Source organism: Physeter macrocephalus, chromosome 8 (assembly GCF_002837175.3).
Source record: "Physeter macrocephalus isolate SW-GA chromosome 8, ASM283717v5, whole genome shotgun sequence".
In the NCBI taxonomy this organism is placed as follows: domain Eukaryota; kingdom Metazoa; phylum Chordata; class Mammalia; order Artiodactyla; family Physeteridae; genus Physeter; species Physeter macrocephalus.
Genome location: NC_041221.1, coordinates 68,221,831 through 68,242,892, shown reverse-complemented (window position 1 = coordinate 68,242,892; position 21,062 = coordinate 68,221,831). Strand labels below are relative to the sequence as shown.

General features: G+C 38.1%; 1 protein-coding gene across 1 annotated transcript; it reads right to left on the bottom strand.

Moving 5' to 3' along the window:
• Positions 1–112: 112 nt before the first annotated feature.
• SHISAL2B (shisa like 2B) lies at positions 113–19,441 on the bottom strand. The gene is made up of 3 exons (XM_007122877.1): positions 19,090–19,441; positions 14,561–14,718; positions 113–301 (listed from the first exon to the last, which is right to left on the bottom strand). The coding sequence occupies exons 1-3, from the start codon at positions 19,278–19,280 to the stop codon at positions 177–179; spliced, it is 474 nt and encodes a 157-aa protein (XP_007122939.1). The 5' UTR covers positions 19,281–19,441; the 3' UTR covers positions 113–176.
• Positions 19,442–21,062: the final 1,621 nt, after the last annotated feature.

The window sequence follows — 21,062 nt, the reverse complement described above, 5'->3', positions numbered from 1 at the left end:
AATCTATCAGAAACCTTAGTGGGTGTTTAATAAATTAATTGAATGATCAAAACTGCAGCTGTGTCTTGCTTTGTGCGTGGTGAGTTTTTGAAAAGTATTATTACGAATTGTATTTGAAGTGAACTCTTTATTTTTGTTGCTCCATCTCTCCAGTGAGCTTTTACAGCACAGGATATTTAACAGTAAGCAGTGTTGATTTGTGTCATATCCATTGTTTTTTCTTGAATTATATCATCAGCTTCATAGAATGTTTCATTTGTTGAATTTGAGCTGGGGGCTTTGGTTTTTCTATTTGAGTTGCCTGCAAATACACAAAACAAAATGAAATAATTATTTGAAATTATGACATCAAATCTTACTTTAAAATTTGTCCTTAAAAAATTTAACTTTTTAGGAATGTTAGAAATATGTCCTGAAGACATTATGGATGAGTGAGAATTGAATCATTTCAAAGTTGTTTTTGAGCATTTTCTCCTGAAAGTTAAATAAGGGAAATACTCAATAACAGAAGTAAGGATTTCGTTTCCATGCTTACCTTTCTTTCTCCACACTTCCACGGAGGAAACTACACATTTGATCAGAAGGTAACAATTTCTGGGTTGCTTAATAAAAGTGTGACTGTTCTTATGCATGAAGGGAACAAAACTAAAATCGATCATAATAATTTACAACAATCTTAAGGCTTTGCCATTATAATCAGTTGAGATGTAACATTTAAAAAGAGCATGTTTATTCCACAATCCCATTCACTCGTTCTATATAAAGGAGTCCAAAATGCACAAGGGTAGAGGAATGTGGATATTTGTTCATCAGAAGTTAGACTAACAAGCTCATAGCAAAGAAATGGATTATTAATCAATGAATGATGTTAGAAAAATTAAGTGTGAAAATAATGTCATATATTTCACCAATGTATACAAATTTAAATATATTTAAATAATGTTATAATTATGTAAAAGCAGTGCAAGAAATCACAGATGTTACTAATAACCCCCTGTTGCTAAACCCACAGTTCAGCTCACAAGCCACATCTTATTTGACCTATCAGCAGCATTTTCTTTCTTGACTTCCCAGGTGCTACCCTTCCTTGACTCGCTCCTGTGTCACCATTGCTCCTTTTCCATCTTTCTTGTTGGTCCCTTTTCCTCTCCCAAGCATCTTAGGCTGAGGAGGGCCTGAGGGCTCAGCCATTGGTTCCTATCACTGTGTCACTGCCTAATTACTCTCATTAGTCCCACAGTTTTTAATACCATCTCTGCTGATGACTCCCAGATCTGTATCTCTAACCCACACCTCTCCTGAACTCCAGACTCAACTTCCTAGTTGCCATCTCCACTTGAATATCTCGGAGACATCTCCAACTTAGTCCAAAACTGATATTTGGATCATTCCCAGGAAAAAAAAAAAGAGCCCAATCCACTTACAGTCTCCCTCTTCTCAATTGCCGGCAACTTCCATGTGTTCAGTTGCTCAGGAGAAAAACCTCCATCAGCCTTGGTTCCTCTTCTCTCAACCCCACCACCAATTTAAGTGATATCCTGTTGACTACATTTTTAAAACACATCCAGAATCAGACCACCTTCACTGCTACCACTGTTCTATTTTCAGCACAACACTCAGAGTGATCCTTTGAAACAAGTCAAAGCGTGTCCTCTGCAAAGAACCCTCCATTTCACCCAAGTCTTTATAATGGCCCACATGTCCACACATACACACACACACACACACACACACACACACCATTAATCTCCCTGACTTCATCTTTTTCTGCTTCATCCTCTCATTCACTCCAACCTCTTTGATCAAACATTTCAGGCATGTTCCAGCCACAGGGCCTTTGCATTGGCTGTTCACTCTGTCTGGCATGCTTTTCCCTCAGATTATCTGCAGGGTAACTTCCTAATTTCCAATCCTTGCTCAGAAGTCACCTTTTCAATGGGACCTAAACACTGTATTTAAAATTGCAGCCTACATTACCCCCACCCCATCCCTAATCCCTTTGCTCTCCAGTTTTTCCCATAGCATTTATTTTCTAATATAATTTACCTTTTTATTATGTTTATTATATATCTCCTCTCACTAAAATGTAAGCACCACATGCCAGAGATCTTTTACTATATTTTTCATTGATGATGCAGAAAAATTGCATTGTACATAGCTAATGTTCAATAAATTTGTTGAGTGAAATGATAAGATTGAAAGTGTGACACAGTAAAAACTTTAAAGTTGTAGATTGCAAAAGACAAGATTGAAAGCCAACTGGGAAGAAATGTTTAGAACACATGATTCATGTCTAACATATAACCAGAATTTACATATCAATATGTAAGACATTAACACCTCTTAATCAGTAAAGAGATGGGCAAAAGATCTACTGAATCTCCAATCTTACTAGTCAGAAAGAAATGTCAATTCAAAAGGTAATATACCATTTTTCATGTCTCAATTAGGAACAGATAAAATCTTTCTTGGCCAAGAGTAAGTAATTTATTTTACCGTCACAAAAATTCAGAAGAAATAAAGCCATATATCGTGCCACTCAAGGTTCCACATTTTAAACAAGATACTTTAAATATTAGCCCAGAGAATAATGCCATGCATGTTTCAGGCCTATGAGCAAGATCTAGGAGCTGTAGTGAGACATCATCCTTCAAAACTTATCAATAATATTACCCCTTTGAGTGTTGGTCTATGAAATCAACCCATAGTGGGGGATGTCCTGCTTGGCCCTAGAAAGCAGGGCCAATGGGATGGCATGATGGGAGGGTAAATTGGTACATTTATTTTTAAGTCTGGAGTGTTCCTACCTTGTGATTTTAGCATGAAGTTCCCAAGGAAACCGTAAGAGATGAGCTCTAAAACTTACATATAAAGATATTCACTGATTCTTTTCAATACCAAAAAAATGTAAGTACCCTAAATTTATAATAGGGAAATTGCTAAATTATCATGCATAAGTATGATGCAGCCATTTAATCTGAAAAAGTGGGCTTCCCTGGTGGCCCAGTGGTTGAGAATCCGCCTGCTGATGCAAGGGACATGGGTTCGTGTCCCGGTCCGGGAAGATCCCACATGCTGCGGAGCGGCTGGGCCCGTGAGCCATGGCCGCTGAGCCTGCGCATCCGGAGCCTGTGCTCCGCAACGGGAGAGGCCACAACAGTGAGAGGCCCGCGTACCACAAAAAAAAAAAAATTAATCTGTGAAAAAGTGATTTCCAAGAAATTTTTAATTACATTGAAAATGCTCAGAAAAAAAAAAAAAAATTAATCTGAAAAAGTGATTTCCAAGAAATTTTTAATTACATTGAAAATGCTCAGAATACAATGTTAAGTGAGAAAAGATGCAAAACTATCAGCAATACAATAATAGTTAATACTTTGATAATGTTTCCTCAGAGCATTTACTATCAGCTTCTCTCTGCTTAAAATTTTTTAGGATCAAATCTTAATTTCTTGGTTAGGCTGAGGATCAGCCCTACTTCCCCCTCCCGGCTCAGCTTGCCCCATTCCCTTCCTGGTACTTGGCATTTCAGACATACAGAAATACTGACTGACAAGCTCCCCAGACTTGCCCTGCTCTCTTGCTCTCTCTCTCTGCCCCAAGCCTTTGCATACTTCCAGCTGCCTGATATCCCTAACTCTCTAATCTTTGCTTGAAAGACTCTTAATTGTCCTTTAGGTTTTGGAAAATCTGCTCCAAACCTACCTAAGGGGAAGGGGGACTCACTAGCCAAGAGGTTTCACTATTAGAAGTAGCTTTCCTCTACTTTTTTGCCATCTAGTCTCTCTTCTTATGTGACTTTTTCCACTTTTTTTCTTAAGATAAGTCTAAGCCTCACCTTTAAGTGTGTTCATACTGCCTGGCTTTGCCCATTTTTAAGTAATTATATAGACTGCTTTCTAGAATCAATGAGGACATCCCTCACTATGGGTTGTTTTCATAGATCAACACTCAAAGGAGCAATATTATTGATAAGTTTTGAAGGATGATGTCTCACTACAGCTCCCAGATCTTGCCCATGGGCCTGAAACATGGGTGGCATTATTCTCTGGGCTAATATTAAAAGTATCATAATTTTAAAATGTAGGGCCTAGAGCGGTACAATATATGGCTTTATTTCATTACTTCTGAACTCTTTTGGTGTTAAATTAATGTTCTACTACTAAACATCCAATCATAATGTTTTGACTATATAATTTGATTTTTAAACAAAAACAACAAAAAGTTAATTTGTTGTAGGCACAACATTTTCTAGCCTGGCAAGTAGCTCTTTGCCCAGTTAGCAAGCAAAATTGTTTAAGATAAATGTAGTAGGGAAAGCTAGCATGAAAATTTGATAACCTGATAAATTCTTGACTGTTATTTGCAAAGTAGACTTTAAAAGATATATGGGTTCAAATTTAACTACTAAATACTTAAGTAATGGGGAATATATATATGTATATATATAGAGAGAGAGAGAGAGAGAGAGAGAAAGAGAGAGAGAGAGAGAGAGAGGGACCCTTGAAACTATTTTCCTTATATAACATTTGTAATATTTGAAAAACTAAATGTTTGTAGGCTTATTTTTATTGGTTCAGTATCGTTTGTACCCTCCAGTATCATAGCAGGTAAAGGTAAAATACCAAGGATTTAAGATGTAAATTAGTTTCATATTATCTGGGCAGAATTTGTATCTTATATAAGCAGTTCTTTTCTTTTTTTATTGAAGTATGGTTGATTTATATCATATTAGTTTTAGGCATACAACATAGTGATTCAATATTTTTATAGATTATACTCCATTTAAAGTTATAAATATTAGCTATATTCCCTATGCTGTACAATATATCCTTGTAGCTTATTTATTTTATACATAATAGTTTGTGCCTCTTAATCCTCTTCCCCTGTCTGGCCCCTCTAGCATTTTTTTAAACATCTAAAATTTTAATCTTTTATTCGAAGTCCTGGAAGTCTGAAGACTGTAACATTTGATTAATTCAAGTCCTGCATGTTTCCTAAGCTTTTTACATACTTAAATTCATAATATTCTAGTGAGACTTTCAAGGTGGTTTTTCTACCTTGTCACATACAAGGTTTTTTTCTTTTTATGGGAGTTAAACTCAGGAAGTTATTTCCTCACTTAGTTTGGGGTTCTCTCTAAGAACTCCTTAGTCTGGGGTTCTCTCTTAAGCCATCTCCATTCTGACAGCTCTGGTTTCCATTATGCATTTTTCTGGAAACAACTGAAAGAGTTTAAGCTGTCTACTGCCCTCTGAGATTTAAAGACTTGCAAAATACATTCCAGTATTCTATCAATAGATTTTCCTTCATCTAGGACTTGTAAAACCCCCCATTCCCCAGCCCTGATTCATTATTTCCTTGACTACTGGATCCTTCTAACCAGTGCAGGTACAAAGATCATTTCTTAGATTGGCTTCTTAAGGCAATGCAGTTCCCCTAACCAAACTGATTTGCTACAGGAACAAGAAAAGGTTTGATATAAACACCATACTGACACCATTTGAAGCAGGAGCTTTGATTAGCAAGTCAACACCCTGGTGTTCCTTCTCTTCCTGCAGCTTATAAAAGTCCAAACGTGCTTTCAATGTATATCCCTCTGGTAAGTCAGAATAATTGGGCATATTATGGAGAAAACAACTGCTGTAAGTGGGCTGTGCTGTAGTGATATCAGAGTCCAGCTAACTGCATCCTTTTGGAATGATTTTAAAAGAGAGAAGGGGAAAAGTCTCAGCAACCTCACCTTTTCCTAGTTTTCCTTTAATAAATAGAAGCTAATTTCTTAACCAACAGAGTAGAGATAAAACCAGCTGCCTCTTCTGTCACGAGGTTACAACATGGATTAAATTTTAAACAAGAAATCTGCTATACCATTGAGCTCTTAAGGGATTTGTTACATATAAAGGGTTTTTTAAATTTAATTTCTCCTTTTCTTTACCTGAGTGCAGACTGGAAAGATCCAACATCACTGTGCTTTCCCGGGTTGACATTAGTTGCTCCTTCTGCTGCTAGTGTCCCATTTTTATTCTTTTCTTTAGTCTGGTCATCATATGTAAATCTCAACCTTCCTTTAATCCTATACCTCTCAGCCTGGCATTTAAATTAAAGCTTTGGCCTTTGCCAAAATTTAAATGCAATTCATCAAGCAAATCAAATTATCCATTTAAATCAAATTCATCAAACAAAATTCAACTATCCTCATCACAAACTAGGCCAATATATTTTTTCTACAATAGTTAAATTTTACATTCATTTTCAGAAGCATTCCTCAGGGATCCATTTATCCTATAAATCTTCTATGAACTCTGCTCTTACCTGCCATTTCAAAATATCAAAAGAATGCTGGGCCCTCTGCAGGTCTCATCTCCTGGCTATGTGGCAGAGCGGTAATTAAGCTTTTCTGCCATTATCTGCCTGTGTCCTTCTAGCTTCTGCATTACCCATCTGCTGCCCTACAGCAGCTTCAATGACTAATCAGCTGGCTCACTTTAGTATTTAGTAGAAATCTACACAACCCACTCATCCTGCATTTCTTTCTAGTGGAAACAAACAATCTTAAATTTGCACGCTAAAAGTGTTCTTTATTTACTAGGGGACATTTTCCCTTTAAATTTAATACGATGCAAAGAACTGGATCTGAGGTAAATGGTGAAGTGAGCAAAACTTGCCTACTGACCTCCTGACCTATTGACTTCTCCCTTCTTCAATGCCCTGCCTTCCCCTTGAGGATACACAGGTATCTCATGTAAATACAGTTAAAAATTCATTGTGAAAGTTAGAATCTTAGACTTGCCCTTTTGCTTTGCCCATCCATCAAGGAATGAAGGCAGTTCTCTCCAGAAATGTTTTTCCTACCCTATTTTTTCCACAATTGGACATTTTTTTTCTTTTCTGCATAGTTAAATTCAACTATAGATGACTAACATAGCTCACAAAGGAATTTAGCTGATATTTTAAATCCTTTAAATGAATTTTCACAATGAGAGACTGGCTTCTATTTTGCTTTTTGGTTCGAGCATCAGCCAGCATTGCCTAACCCTGCTCCCTGAGGAGGACTCACAAATGCTAAAAGTAGCAGGAGCTCTGCTGAGCAATTTGGTTTTCTACATTCTAGAAACAAAAAGAGTTGTAGGAAATTCCAGACTCATTATTTTCAGTAGAAAGGCCCCTTTAGGAGACACAAGTGACCTTTCCTGCCATTGAATTCAAATTACCCCATCTTCTACTAAGATCTCAGTGAGTTTTTAAAGCCTCTCTGAAACAAAGAATGGCATTTAAAAATAATGTGGCAGCATAATTAATAAATGTTTTGAGTAGAATTTGGTTGAAGCAATGTTAAGGCTACTAAGAAAAATAGCTCCCAAAGTTATCTATAAATTTAGTACAAAACCCATCAAAATGCCACTTGATTTTTAAAAATTTGACAATGTGACTCAGAAGTTTATTTGGAATACTGAAGCAAGAGTAGCTAAGAAACTGAAAAAGAAGCATAACGGGAAAGAAGAGAAAGTCTTCCATAATTAGATATTAAAATAAATTATATAGCTACAATAATTTTTAAAGTATATTATTGGCTTAAGAATAAACAGACTGATAAATTTAACAGAACAGAAAGTCTAAAAACAGATCCCAGTATATATAAGAATTTAGTTTATGACAAAGGTGACATTTTAAATTGGCAAGAAAAAAAGGATAGATTTCCCAATAAATATTTAGACAATTGGCTCATTATTTGTAAAATAAAAATAAAGGCAGATCCCTACCTCACACTTTACACAAATATTTTAATTCCAGGATTATTAAAGATTTAAATGTAAAAAACAAGTGAATGTACGTATTGTATTAGAAGAAAATATAGGTGAATATCTTTATATCTTAGAGTGAGGTAAGAACTTTCTAAGTATGAAATTAAAGGAAGAAATCACAAAAGGAGAAAGTTCTACAATTGAAAAATTGTCACATATAAAATTAAAAAGGAAACAACTATGAAAAATACTTGGAATATATGTGAAAAAGAATTTAGTTACTGGGCTTCCCTGGTGGCGCAGTGGTTGAGAGTCCGCCTGCCGATGCAGGGGACATGGGTTCGTGCCCCGGTCGGGGAAGATCCCACATGCCGCGGAGCGGCTGGGCACGTGAGCCATGGCCGCTGAGCCTGCGTGTCCGGAGCCTGTGCTCCGCAACGGGAGAGGCCACAACAGTGAGAGGCCCGCGTACCGAAAAAAAAAAAAAAAAAGAATTTAGTTACTGTATGGAAAGTTCCTGTAAAGCAATGAAAAATGAATACCCCCATAGAAAAATGTGTATAAGATATGAGCAACAGTATACCACAGACAATGACAAATAAATATGAAAATGTCCACCCTTGCTCCTAATTAGATAAATTTAAAATAAAACACTATATTGTTTCCCTCAGTGAAATTAGTAAGATATATATCTTTTGAAATAAAAATACTCATGAAATAGTACTTTTCTGGAGGACAGTTAGCAATTTGTATCCAAAGCCTTTTATATGTACCAAATCTTTGGTCAGCAATTCCATTCCTAGGGATTTATGCTAGGAAAATACTTCAATGTTCAATGCTTGTGTGTAATAGAATAAATGGAAGCTAGTTCAAAGTCAATAATTTAATAAAATATGATATACCCAGACTGGTTTCTAAACACCATTCCAACTAAAAGGGCAACTTGGAGACTTCTTGGAAAAATGGCAGATTTCAGGGCTGGAACAGGAAAAGCACAGGCTGCTCGAGAACATTTTGTGACAGAGAGCAAAAAAAAATGCTCAAAAAATGATGGACATATTTCAAAAGGATATAGGACCCAATTTAAAGGGGCTCCCACAGGCCAAATCTGAGATAATTTAAGAATCAGAATAAATGATGATAGTAATAGACTATTTTAGAATAAAGAATCCAAGTACATACTGATATTAATAAATTAATTAATAGGTAAATAGGGGGAAAGGGAAAGCTCTTCCTTGTAGTAGAATAACAACTAATAACACAGAAGGAATGATGAAGTTAGAAAATCAACATTTCATAGCTATCATAATAATAATTCTAAAATTATCTTGAAATTTTGAATGAAAACATTCAGTCAAGAACCATCAATGGGTGAGTGAAAGTTGGAGGAGGAACAGGATTTTTTCATACCTCCCAACAAATTACGTAGTAATGGCAAAAGGAAAAATAGTGACTTTGTATATTCAGATATATATATATATATATATATATATATCTGACTCACTTTGCTGTACAGCCAGAAACTAACACAACATTGTAAATCAACGATACTTCAATTGAAAAAGAGAAGGGTAAAAGGATGATTTAAAATAAAAATAAGTTTCAAAAAACAAAAACAGAAGACTAAAGAAATACGATAAATAATTACAAGATGTAACTCTGGACTAGATCGTAGATAAGAAAAAAATAGCTATTTAAGGATATTGGAAAATTTTAATATGAACTGCAGATTAGATAATATTACTATATCACTGTTACATTTCCTGACTTTGATAAATGTACTGTAATTATGTAGGAAAAAAAATCCTTGTTCTTAAGAAACACATACTGAAATATTTATGGTTAAAAAGCATGATATCTGCAAATTATTTTCAAATGGTTCAGAAAATATACATCAAAAGAAAGTCAATTTTGAAAAAAGTGAGGTAAAATATTAACAATTAGTAAATCTGGGAAAAGGTATACAACCTTTTCTATACTTTTCTTGCAACTTTTCTGGAAGTCTGAACTATGTCAAAATAAAAGAATAAAAATTCATATCACTCCATCAAGGTAATAAAATGTAATCATTAAAAGTGGTGTTTATTTATTGGCAAACGATGATGTCAGTGTTGTTCATTAAAAAAAGAAAAGCTGTTATAGGATTCATTTTTTTCCCCATTTTGTTATATATACATGTATCTATAGATACATAGAAAAAAATCCATGAAGGATATTCACCGTGGTGTTAATATCTGTTATCTCTGTGTGGTGGAATCATGGATGAAGTTATTTGTTTATTTGTTTTTCTATATTTTCTAATTTTCCTAAAATGAAAGTGAATTAAGAGAAAGGTTTTCTTTCTGGGGGTATAAGGGTGTCTTCTAAGAAGAAATATAGTAGACTATTCTGAACAATCCAAGTCCCATTTTGCTCACAGGCAGAACAAACAATTGTATACACAATCGTCAAATTTGCTTGCTTTCTCAGTATTCTGTATATAATTTATGCTTTTCTCCTAGACAACCTGTGCCTTACTGCTGACTTGCTTACCCTTTTCCATTTATATTGCCTGCCTTTGCAAAAGAGACTACCAAATAATAGATAATTGGAGTTGTCTATTATTCCCGTACAACAATGTTATGTTATTTGTGTCAAGCAGCTCTACTCTCTGCCCTTCTCATTTTCATCAAAAACTCTGCTTCTAAGAACCCTCTTGATTCTCCACCCCTCTCCACAACCCTAGGGTGTCAATGGATACTCTAAACCGCAGGATGAATATATTGTATCTTCTTGGAGCATCAGTTTTACTCAGAAATGGAAAGGATATAATGTTATTATTAGAGTAAAACAAGTCATTATATTAGCAATCAAATTAAAAATTCCCATAATTTAAAAAATATAATGGGCAACTTCACATAATTTAAAGCTCACAAGCCAGGGCTTTCCATTCTAACCCTTGGAATTCTGGAGGTACACGTTCCTTTCTTATCTACCTTTAAGGATTCTCCAGTGGAAAAGTTTGGGAAGCAGGGACCTAAGACATTCATCCCTTTAATTGCTCCCCTATTAACCATTAATTCTTCCACGTCTTATGAAATGAGCCCTCGCCCCAGGAGTGTCTACTCAGAAAGATGCCCTTCACACAGCCATCTTCTGCTCAGAACTGTTTGTCCAATACAGTACAATTTACAAACCACGGTATTCTTTTAAACATTGGCATTTGATACAGGCATAACTCAAAACACAAAAGTTAAAAAGAAAGAAAATGATTATGGAACACAATGTAAAGACCAATCAATTGCTTAGCAATAGAACCTCTGTACAAAGTGAGCCCTGGAGGTAGCCCAATTAAACTCTACAGGCACTACCAGAGACCTGCTATTTTCAGGATCAATTCAAAATGTATAAAGTCTTAAATTGTATACATTAAAAATAATGAACCCCAATAGAATAAAGGTACATGAAAGAAAAATCTTGGCAAAATAGTCTAAGATTAGACTATCTTAGACTATTGTTAAAAAAACAAAATTCAGCTGAGTGAATTTGAAGACCTAGTTGGCTTTATCCAACGACTTGTGAATTGGACAGCATCCCATCTAACAAGTAGAAAGGGGCTCTGAGAAGATGTAGGAAATGAAGGGTCTTATAGGCAGAAGGGGATAGGACAAGGAAGTCATAAACAAAAGAAAGGATTTTTTTCAGGCAGGTCACCTTCCTTTAGGGGAGAGGCAGGAGTCTATCCTGAAGATTACCTTACTAGTGTTGATCAGGAAATTCCAGATGGATAGGTTTAAAATTTCACTCCTGGGAGAGGCTGAAACTGCAGTTAGGTAAGGTTTTGGTTTGCCGATGTGGGGCTTAGCACAAAGGGCTCTGTTTTGGGCCTGCTGTTTCTTCTTTAATGCTACTGTCATTTACAGAAACAAAAAAGTCCACTGCCTTAAGTCAGTTTTAGTATGTGCACAAAAACACGTTTCCCTTTAAGCCATTCAAATTGCCTATAATGAAAAAAGTCTCAATTCTAAAAATTAATCTAAAATAATGGGAGGCTGACTCTTAAGAACAGATAGTTTTCAAAGAAAGAAGTGGTAACTGGTGAAACCAATTTTCCTCCAATGTAATTTTACTTGCTTAATTATTACACAAACATAATATTATGTTCCTAACCTTTAAGGCATTCCTTAAGTGGAATAAAGCCTTGTTTTCTCACTAGCTAGAACACTGACATTTATCCCTAGGTGGGAGAATCACTGGAATGAAGCATGCATATTTAACAATAGGCACAGCAATGGTTTTTAATTATCACTTTGAAGGGTCACTTTCAAATATGAACCGTTTTCTCTTCCTATTCCAGGTGACATTTGGATTACCTATTTTGTTTTCCGCTCTCCACTATGTCTTATTTGGTTAATGTCAACCAAAGGGCCCAAAATCATCTAATTTGAAAGCAGCAGAAGGCAATGATCATATAAAATTCTGCCTTACCAAGATTAAGCACTCATGAAAGGTGTATTGAATTAATTTGCTGACTTGATAGACATAGTGTTTTTCAGAGGGCCAGAGTGGGGATATTTCATTGTAAGAAAGTAGCCTCAACTAACTACATAGGAAGTGCACTAATGGATCTCCTTAGCTCAAGAGCCATAAGACTACAAAGACTTGAGTCAACAAGCCAACTAATTCTGTTGCTGGGCTCTCAGATCCAGCTTGAAATAAAATTCTGGAGCAGTCCCTGAGATAGATTAGGAAAAATATCAGGAAAAATAATCAATTTTTATTTAGCACACTGCATTGTATAGAAGAGGCACTCAGTGAATGTTTGATGACTGTAATGGTGACAATAAACATGCTCCTTTGATCACCTACGACAGAGGTGCAGTGCTACTTCATTCAATTCATTCAACAAACATTTGCTGTGTTCTAAGCACTAGAAAAACAGTAGTGAGCAAACAAGAAAAAAATTTCTACTTTCCTGGAACTTACTTTCTAGTTGGAGTAGAGAAAAATTGGACAACAGGTAAGTAAAATATATAGTTGATTAGTGGTAAGTGCTTAGGAGAAAAGTAAAGCAGAAAGAAGGCATGAAATGTTGAAGTTAAAGATGCACATTGAGTGACCAGGGAAGAACTCCCTGGGAAGGTGACTTTTAGTAAAGATTTAAAGAAAATGAAAGTGAGGGAAAAGCATTCCAGACAATGGGCACAGCATGTGCAAAGGCCCTGAGGCAGGAATTTCAAGGAACAGCAAAGAGGTCAAGGTGGCTGGGCATAAGATGCTAGAAATAAAGGTGTAAAGGGCAGACCACAAAAGCCCCCATAGTTCACATTAAGGACTCCATATCTATTGAAAGATGGGAAGCAATTAGGGTTTTGACAAGAGTAGTGATCTGACCTGACTTGACTTAGGTTTTACCAGGCTCACTCTGGCTTCTCTGTGGAGAGTAGACAGCAGGGGAGCAAGGGCAGGGCAGGAAGAGGAGCTATTTGTTTTAAAATGCAGAGTCTGGAGTTTGTGGTTTAACAAACTCCCTAAGTGATTCTTACAATAAAATTTAAGAACTGATACTTTAAATTATCTAAGCAATTGAGACAAAAATTGATTTTACTTTTTGATTATTTGATAATCACTAATCCACTGCTTCATTTTGCCTGTGGAGAAACAGAGTCTAAGCCATCGGACTAAATTCAGCTAACAACTGGTCAATTCGGCCATGTAATCTCCAAACAGTACTTCAGATAAAGAACCCCAAAGGGATCTTGGCTTCTTGCTTTGTGATACAGGGCACCCTCTGAGATCTCTACAGAGAAGAAAACTAGAGCTAAAGTAATCATGTGGTGCTGGTGTATTTGAGAAGATCGCAGAGCATGTACTCCATAAACATGTTTCTGGATTCAGCTAAAATGGAGCATATGGGAAGGAAATTTTCTAAATTTTTTGGAAGAAAGTTTTTCACTTTCTTTTTAAATAGAAGTTAGTGAGCACCTGTGTCTTATTCTAAACATATATACCTGTAATATATAGATTCTAAATTTTTATTAAAAATATATTCAAAATACATATATCTAAATAAAATTCATGATCACTACTTTTAAAATACACTAATAGAAATTTATATTCACAAAAAAATTTAACAATTCTTTCTGTTTCATAATGATAATCAGTAGTATGTGTAGCACATTATAATTAAGATAACAAAGAGACTCAGTTCTGAAAACCTTACATAAACATTTCTACTTTATAGTTGCACTACACACACAAACACACACATACACATACCTGTATAGCGTAACTAGTTTGTGATCTATTCAAGAACAAAGACTGACTTCTATTTATTTTTTAGTTTCTTTTATATGACTCTGAATTACTTAATACACCTCCTCTGAATTCTGCACACCATAGGCACACAGGTAATGCCTAACTGTCTACTGACTAACCAGTCTAGAACATTGCAACACTGACAATTAATTATCAGATATTTTGTTCCTCTATCTATTTGACTACTTTGGCTCCATCAAAAACAAAATTTAAAAATTCCAAGAGGATACAACCCTTAAAACTGAGAGACATGTAAATAAATTAAAGTGGATTTACTGGATCAATGTATTATTTTTTCATGAGAATATTTACATCCTGCCACTATTTTTCCTTGGGCACAATCCCTCTAAGGTATTTCATCATTAAGACCTAATTTAACGTGAATTTTTATAAAGCCATATAATAAACTGAATTTTTAAAAAGCATTCATTGCTAACAGAATGATCTGTCACCCAGGCACAGGTTATTATTTTGAACAGAGTACAGGTAATTGGTTACAAATAATGGTTACTGATTACCTTCTTGAATGGAAGTAGCCTCTAGGTGTTGAAGTTTAAGGCCAGTGTCTAATCTTTGAGGCTTTGTGTACAGAAATAAGTAGCAAAGAACACAGACGCTGATGACAAAGGCAAGTAAAACAAGGGCAGCAATTCCCAGTCCAATCAGAGCGCCAATGCTGAGGAAAACAGAAAGAACACTGTGACTGTCACACAAACTGGTTTGCACATAAAATAAAGGTTTAAATATTGTGAATACTTGCTTCAGTCATTCATACCAAATTATGTTTTATTATAAACAGTATATGATTGAAATCTATGGCTCACCTTTTTATACAATCAAATTCTTATGATATTTCTCTATACATTTATATGTTAATATTGGTATAGAATACCATGTGAATTCATATTACAGTAAAAGGTCACTTGATTCTCTAGGGATAGTTCAAAAACATTTCTATCAAATAAACCTCTATTATTAATATATTTTAGGAGGAAAGATTAGGTTCACCAATAAAAGATGAATAGAAAGATATCTACCTCTGCAAAAACAGTGAAACAGATGTTTACCAGAAGTGTAGAACTTTTATTTTGGAGACATGTATGGGAGTTATCATGTATTAATATACAAAACCACAACCATTACAGAGAGGAGGAGAAGAAAGTTTAATTAAAGGAAAGCAATGTTTATGAAATTTATATAAAGTTCATGTTCAATCTGAATTTTTCCTTTCTAAGAGAGCATAACACCAATGGCTTCTAGCATTTAGGAAGAAACCCTTGTACTTTTCTCTAAAAATGCAGTGTAAATATGATATTATTTGCACTAAATTTGTAACAATTCCTTCTGATACAGTTATCTATAAGTCTAATCACTTGAGAAATAATACAATTTTCCAAACCTGTGAACTTATTTTTTTTTTTTTTTTTTTTTTTTTGTGGTATGCAGGCCTTCCTCTGCTGTGGCCTCTCCCGTTGCGGAGCACAGGCTCCGGACGCGCAGGCTCAGCGGCCATGGCTCACGGGCCCAGCCACTCCGCGGCATGTGGGATCTTCCCATACCGGGTCGCGAACCCGGTTCCCCTGCATCAGCAGGCGGACGCGCAACCACTGCGCCACCAGGGAAGCCCCTGTGAACTTATTTTTAAATGGGAAAAGAAGTTTGGAAAAAAGAAAATTTATCTTGCAAGACTAACATGCAAACATATGTACTTTACTTTCATGAGCAATATGTATGTGTGGGTATGTAAATACATATAATTAGATTTTAAGCTGCTCAAGAGCAGATACTTCTATTGACTTTCCCACAGTCATGTGCACACTTATTAAAAGTGTTTAATAGAGTATTTAGCTTGTAATTAATGTTTCATAAATGGAAATAAATGATAATTGACTGGTGATTGATCCATTAGTAGTCATTGAAAAGTAATCATCATTGAAAAGTAACAATCATTGAAGTGATCACTGAAAAGTAGTGATCTTTTTCTTCATTATTTTCCTGTCTTGCCTTTCAGCTTCTGCTATTTCCTAGAGATTAGGGCGCGAACAAATGTGACATGCCGAAAGTGAGGGAAGGGAGAATTTGACCAGGGGTGCTAGGTGTGTCACTGCTTTGGGAGAAAGAACAAAATTAAAAGTGAGGGGCTAAGCTCATCCTACTTATCCTTAATTTAAGGAGATAAAGCCCCCTTGCAATTTAGAGATTGCCTCCTGAGCCAGACATGGGGGCAGACTTCGAAAGATTCTTGTGCCTGTTAATTACTATCAGCCCAGTTCCCCTAGCCCTGCACAGAAGTGAAGACTGGGTAATTTTCTGGCTAGAGTCAGTATATAGTTGCATATTTAAATTGGAGTTTGCCCTCACTTGATGCCCTCTCTTCCAAGGGGTAGACTCCCTGGCTCTGGCAACTCCTCTTTCATGTTTGTTTGCACCAAAGCTGACTTTTGTAGATCATATGTGTAGGGAGGGTTAGGACTGCACAGACACATAGGAACATAATCCACTTAATTAATATTATCTGCTTCACAAAGCAGCTAGGAGGCCAGACATCTGGAAAGATTCCTGAAATGAGAACCCGGTTATTAAAAACATCTTCAAAGTGAAAAAATAATTTAGTCAATTAAAAGTAAAATTGTCAACTTAATTAAATTCAATGTATGTATTACAGACTTTAGATGTACACAGTTTGAAAACCAGGCCACATGATTGGAAGGAAAAACAAAAACAAATCATGTCACTTCTTTCTGTTATAAAAGGATGTTCTTCATAATCCTGACAAACTGTTTCAACGTCATAGTTCCACTTTATAGAAATGTTGCTTTATGCATGCAAAACTCTAGATAAAGATGGAGCTCTGGGAATCTCCTAAAATATTCATTTCAACAAATAACTTATTGAACTCAAGCGTAGCCCTGTGCAACACACATTATTTTCCTAGGTCCTGAAGAAGGTTTCCAAAGGAAACCCTTAGAGGTTAGGGATTTATAAGAGGAGAAGAGATGGGAGTGGGCCAGACACAGAAAAGGGAGAATTATGCTTTCCTCACAGCACCATAGGGCAGTTTGCTTTGCAGTCCCTGAGAGAGGGTCTGTAGCCCCTGTCACATTAATGAATTCTCTTACTTAGCAACTTCATTCACCTGGAGGTACCATACCTGTGCCTTTCTGCAGTGGCTGCAGAATCTCAGAACAAATGCTAATGACTTCTGGGATATTTTTCACAGTTGGACTATTTTAAATTAGGGGAGAGAGCAAAGAATATGAGGGAAATGAAGTTCTAAATTTTTACCTTCCCATTGTGTTCTCAGAGCTCAATAACTAAGGAAGAACCCCAGGTGTTTTTGTTTGTTTGTTTTTTTAACATCTTTATTGGAGTATGATTGATTTACAATGGTGTGCTAGTTTCTGCTGTATAACAAAGTGAATCAGCTATACATATACATATAGAACCCCAGGTTTAACATTGCCAACTGATGCCATCAGTTGAAATGAATTTTATATTTCCCAGGAACTGAGCTGCATTGTCAGGGCTAAATGAAGACCCCAGCAAGCTGTTCATTCCTTTGTGCCCTCATAAACCTTAGGAAGGTTTTCTATCCTCTGCTGCTGGTTGCTTTGGAACTATTCAGGGACCTGAGAATCCCAGGCACTTTTCCAATTGAGTTTGACTTAAGAGTTGCCAGTCTCTCATGGAGGTGCTGCCACCATTATTAACACCTCCAAAGACTCAGAGCTAGGTTACTATGTTATTTTCCAAAAGGCTGGATAATATGCCAGCGCAATACAAATTGCTTCCCCAAGTAATAAGGATAAATTGTCATCATTTCCTGTTCTGGCATGATACAACTTGGTTAGTTGAACTTGTTGGTAAGTAGGCACTCCTTTCGAGATTTTTTTGAAGCTTGCAGTGTGCAAAAAAAATGACTTTACTGCTCTAAGAAATAACATTTAAAGTCATTTGCTGTAGACTTGGCATGTGTGCTAAAGTCTGGACCATGGTAGGAGATTGGGAGAAATAATACTCTTCTTCTCACTTAGCAGAGTTAGCCTCTCTCTCTCTCTCCCAGACATAAGCTAATTTGTAAGTAACAGTTTGAGGTGGGGTGGCAGTTCTTTCCTGTAACCCTGGCACCCCATTCATTCTCCAGGCAAAATGAAAGAATCAGGTTCTAAGTCTGCAATCCTTTGGAGAAGAGGGGGGAAAAAGCATTTCGTAATGAAAATATCTGTGTAAATACTAATTGGAATACGTTAAATTACCATCATAGGAAAAAGAGTCAAGAAAGACACCACCTTTGAAAGTCTCTTCACTTTCCAGCAATGGCCAAAGAGCTGTGTTGAGAAAGGGGGTGTCCTGCAAAGGTTCAACGGAGTGTGTAATCACAGCAACTGAAACTCTTCCTCTCTGTGGGTCTCCAGTTCTGTTTGGGGATCAGTGTGAGATCAACTGAGAGGGCAAATTACAAAGCCCTGTTGCCTGTCTGTGCGTGTCGAAACATACACACACACACCCCCTTTCTTGATACTTTAAAGAATACAGCCAATTCCTTCTCACCCACAAAGAGACTTAAAATACTCTGATCTTTGGTTAACGCATTGAGTCTCAAAGGAGCTCCTTTTCCATTCAGATGCACCAAATGCCCAAACAAATCAAAAAGAGAATTAAAACCTCCTCCTTAAGTTACGTGCTTGTCTTTCTCTGCCTGCAGAGCCGCAGGCCTCGGACTGGTGCCGGCGAGAGAGAGTGAAGAGTAGTCCGCTCCCGCCGGGCGGCCCTGCTTGCGCCCTGGGCGCAGAGCCCGCTCTCCTCCCGCGCGCGCCTCGCCCGGGGTCCCCGGCGGATTCACACTTCCGGAGCCACTGCCCGACCCTCTCCGGATGGGGGTGGCACCGAGTGGGTTCTCTGCAGGGCCCTCATCAGCCCTCGGAGGCTCCTGTCCCCCCGGAGGGATCCGAGCAGGTGGCGAGGACGCGGGCGACCTCCCTCCTCCCGTCGTGGCACGACTCGTCGCCTCCCCAGCCTCCTGGCCGCCAGCCCCCTGCCTACCCACCTGAGGCTCCACATGTAGCTGTGCTTGTAGGGGAAGTAGCTGCCCGGCTCACTGCAGCAGTACTTGAGGTCGGCGAAGCCGCAGCAGTAGATGAGGGTGGCCCCCTCGCCGCGCCGGGGACACTGGAAGGGCTCCACGAAGCTGCGGTTGAGGCTGTAGTAGCCAGAGCACACCCGGCTGGCCTCGCTCATCGCGGGCGGCTGCGGGCAGGGGCACGCGAAGCCCCCGATCTGCCCTGGCTACACACGTCCCGCCCCGCCCCGCCCGCGGACCCCTCCGGCCGGGCTCGCCTCTTGCGATCCCGGGCTGACTGCCTGGGCGGTCAGCCTGGGCGCGCCTCTTCTGCTTGCTCTCCTCCCCTCGTCCCCATGGTGTCTGGTCGCTTTACACGCGCTTTTCCCTCCCGCTACTGAGTGGTCCTATTATCTGCCGATCTCCGGCCCTGTACCTTTTTCTCCCTCTCCCTTCGTCTGCTTTCTCCACGTTCTCCTGACTTCTCTCCACTTTTCCTCAATTCTCGGAGGCGTCCCCACTCCATGCCAGAAAGAGATTCCACCTGAAGGAGAACGGGAGGTGTGGTGTGGGACGTGTTTGCCATCTGAACAGATGCAGCCAAAGTTGAAATTCCCTTTGCCCAGGGACAGGGCAGATGGGTTTCAGTCAAACGAGCAGGGCCGGGGAAGCAGGGTAGAGGGCAGAACAAAAGGCACTGAGCTATCAGTGAAGGGGCTGTTGAGAAGTACCCCTTCTTCTTTGAGAAGTATGTGTAAGACGTTAAAATCTGCCAATTTAAATATCAAAAACAAGAACAAAATTTTCTCCAAAAACTAGCCATGCATTCTGTATTCAGTTAACCTGAGAAAGGAAGGACAGGTTAGAGATTGAGGTAAAGAAACAGGACTTTCTGCAAAGGTAGGCAGAAAGAAGAGGCAAAGGAAGTAGGGAGAGAGAGAACTTCATCCTTTTAAAGCACTACAGAAATTTCTCTTGTTCTCTTTTTGTTTGGTATTCTCACTTTAATGATTCATTTTGTTGACCAAGTTTTTAAAAAGAACAATAGTAATGGATGCTTTTGTAATAAGTCAAACAATACTATGATGTGTAAAGAAGAAAATATTAATAGCCTTAAGATAGGAGAGGAGGTGACTATAACATCCATAAAATTTCTGAGATAGAACTTTATTCCTTTCTCTTCCTTTTCTGCTTCTTTCCTTCAGCTGAGGGTTGATTGGATGCCAGAATCATGAATTTTACCCTACTGGGTGCTGTATATTTTTGTATTTACATAAATATTCTTGAGCTTTGTTCTGGGAGGCAGTTAAGTTACTTAGAGATGTTACTGGAAGGGGGAACCCTTCCAGGGCCTGAGAGAGGGCTCTTGTCTAACACTTGGAAATGAATTGTCCTAGGATACAAACATACTGGCAAAGCAAAAGACTTTATTGGGAAGGGGCACCCGGGTGGAGAGCAGCAGGGTAATGGAAACCAGGAGAACCGCTCTGCCACGTGGCTCACAGCCTCAGGGTTTATGGTGGTGGGGTCAGCTTTCTGGGTGTCTCTGGTCAATCATCTTGCTTGTCCCCATATTTGGTCCAATTCAAGGCCCTTCCTGATGGTGCACACATCTCTTAGCCAAGATGGATCCCAGCGTGAGGGTTTCTGGGAGGTTGGCAGGACATATTATGGTCTGGCGTCTCCTCCCTCCTCTTGGCCCCTCCCAAATTCTCCCGGTTCGTTTTTGGTGGCAGCACCCTGTTCCTTATCGGGACCTCCTGTTGGGGACAACTCATGCAAGTGGTTATTATGCCTGGCCAAGGCAGGCTGTTTCAGTCAACGGTTCCCTAACAGAAACTGTTGGATTCTTTCAGGTTTGATTTTTTTTTAAATTTATTTATTTATTTGGCTGCGTTGGGTCTTTGTTGCTGTGCGCGGGCTTTCTCTAGTTGTGGCAAGCGGGGGCTGCTCTTTGTTGC

Bases quoted from the DNA above. Each gene is read 5' to 3' on its own strand.
- SHISAL2B (XM_007122877.1), bottom strand. From the start codon at position 19,280: ATGAGCGAGGCCAGCCGGGTGTGCTCTGGCTACTACAGCCTCAACCGC. The intron at 14,719-19,089 runs GTGGGTAGGCAG...TGTTTTCCTCAG, and splicing joins AGCTACATGTGGAGCCTCAG to CATTGGCGCTCTGATTGGAC. The intron at 302-14,560 runs GTAATCAGTAAC...GTGTATTTGCAG, and splicing joins GGCTACTTCCATTCAAGAAG to GCAACTCAAATAGAAAAACC.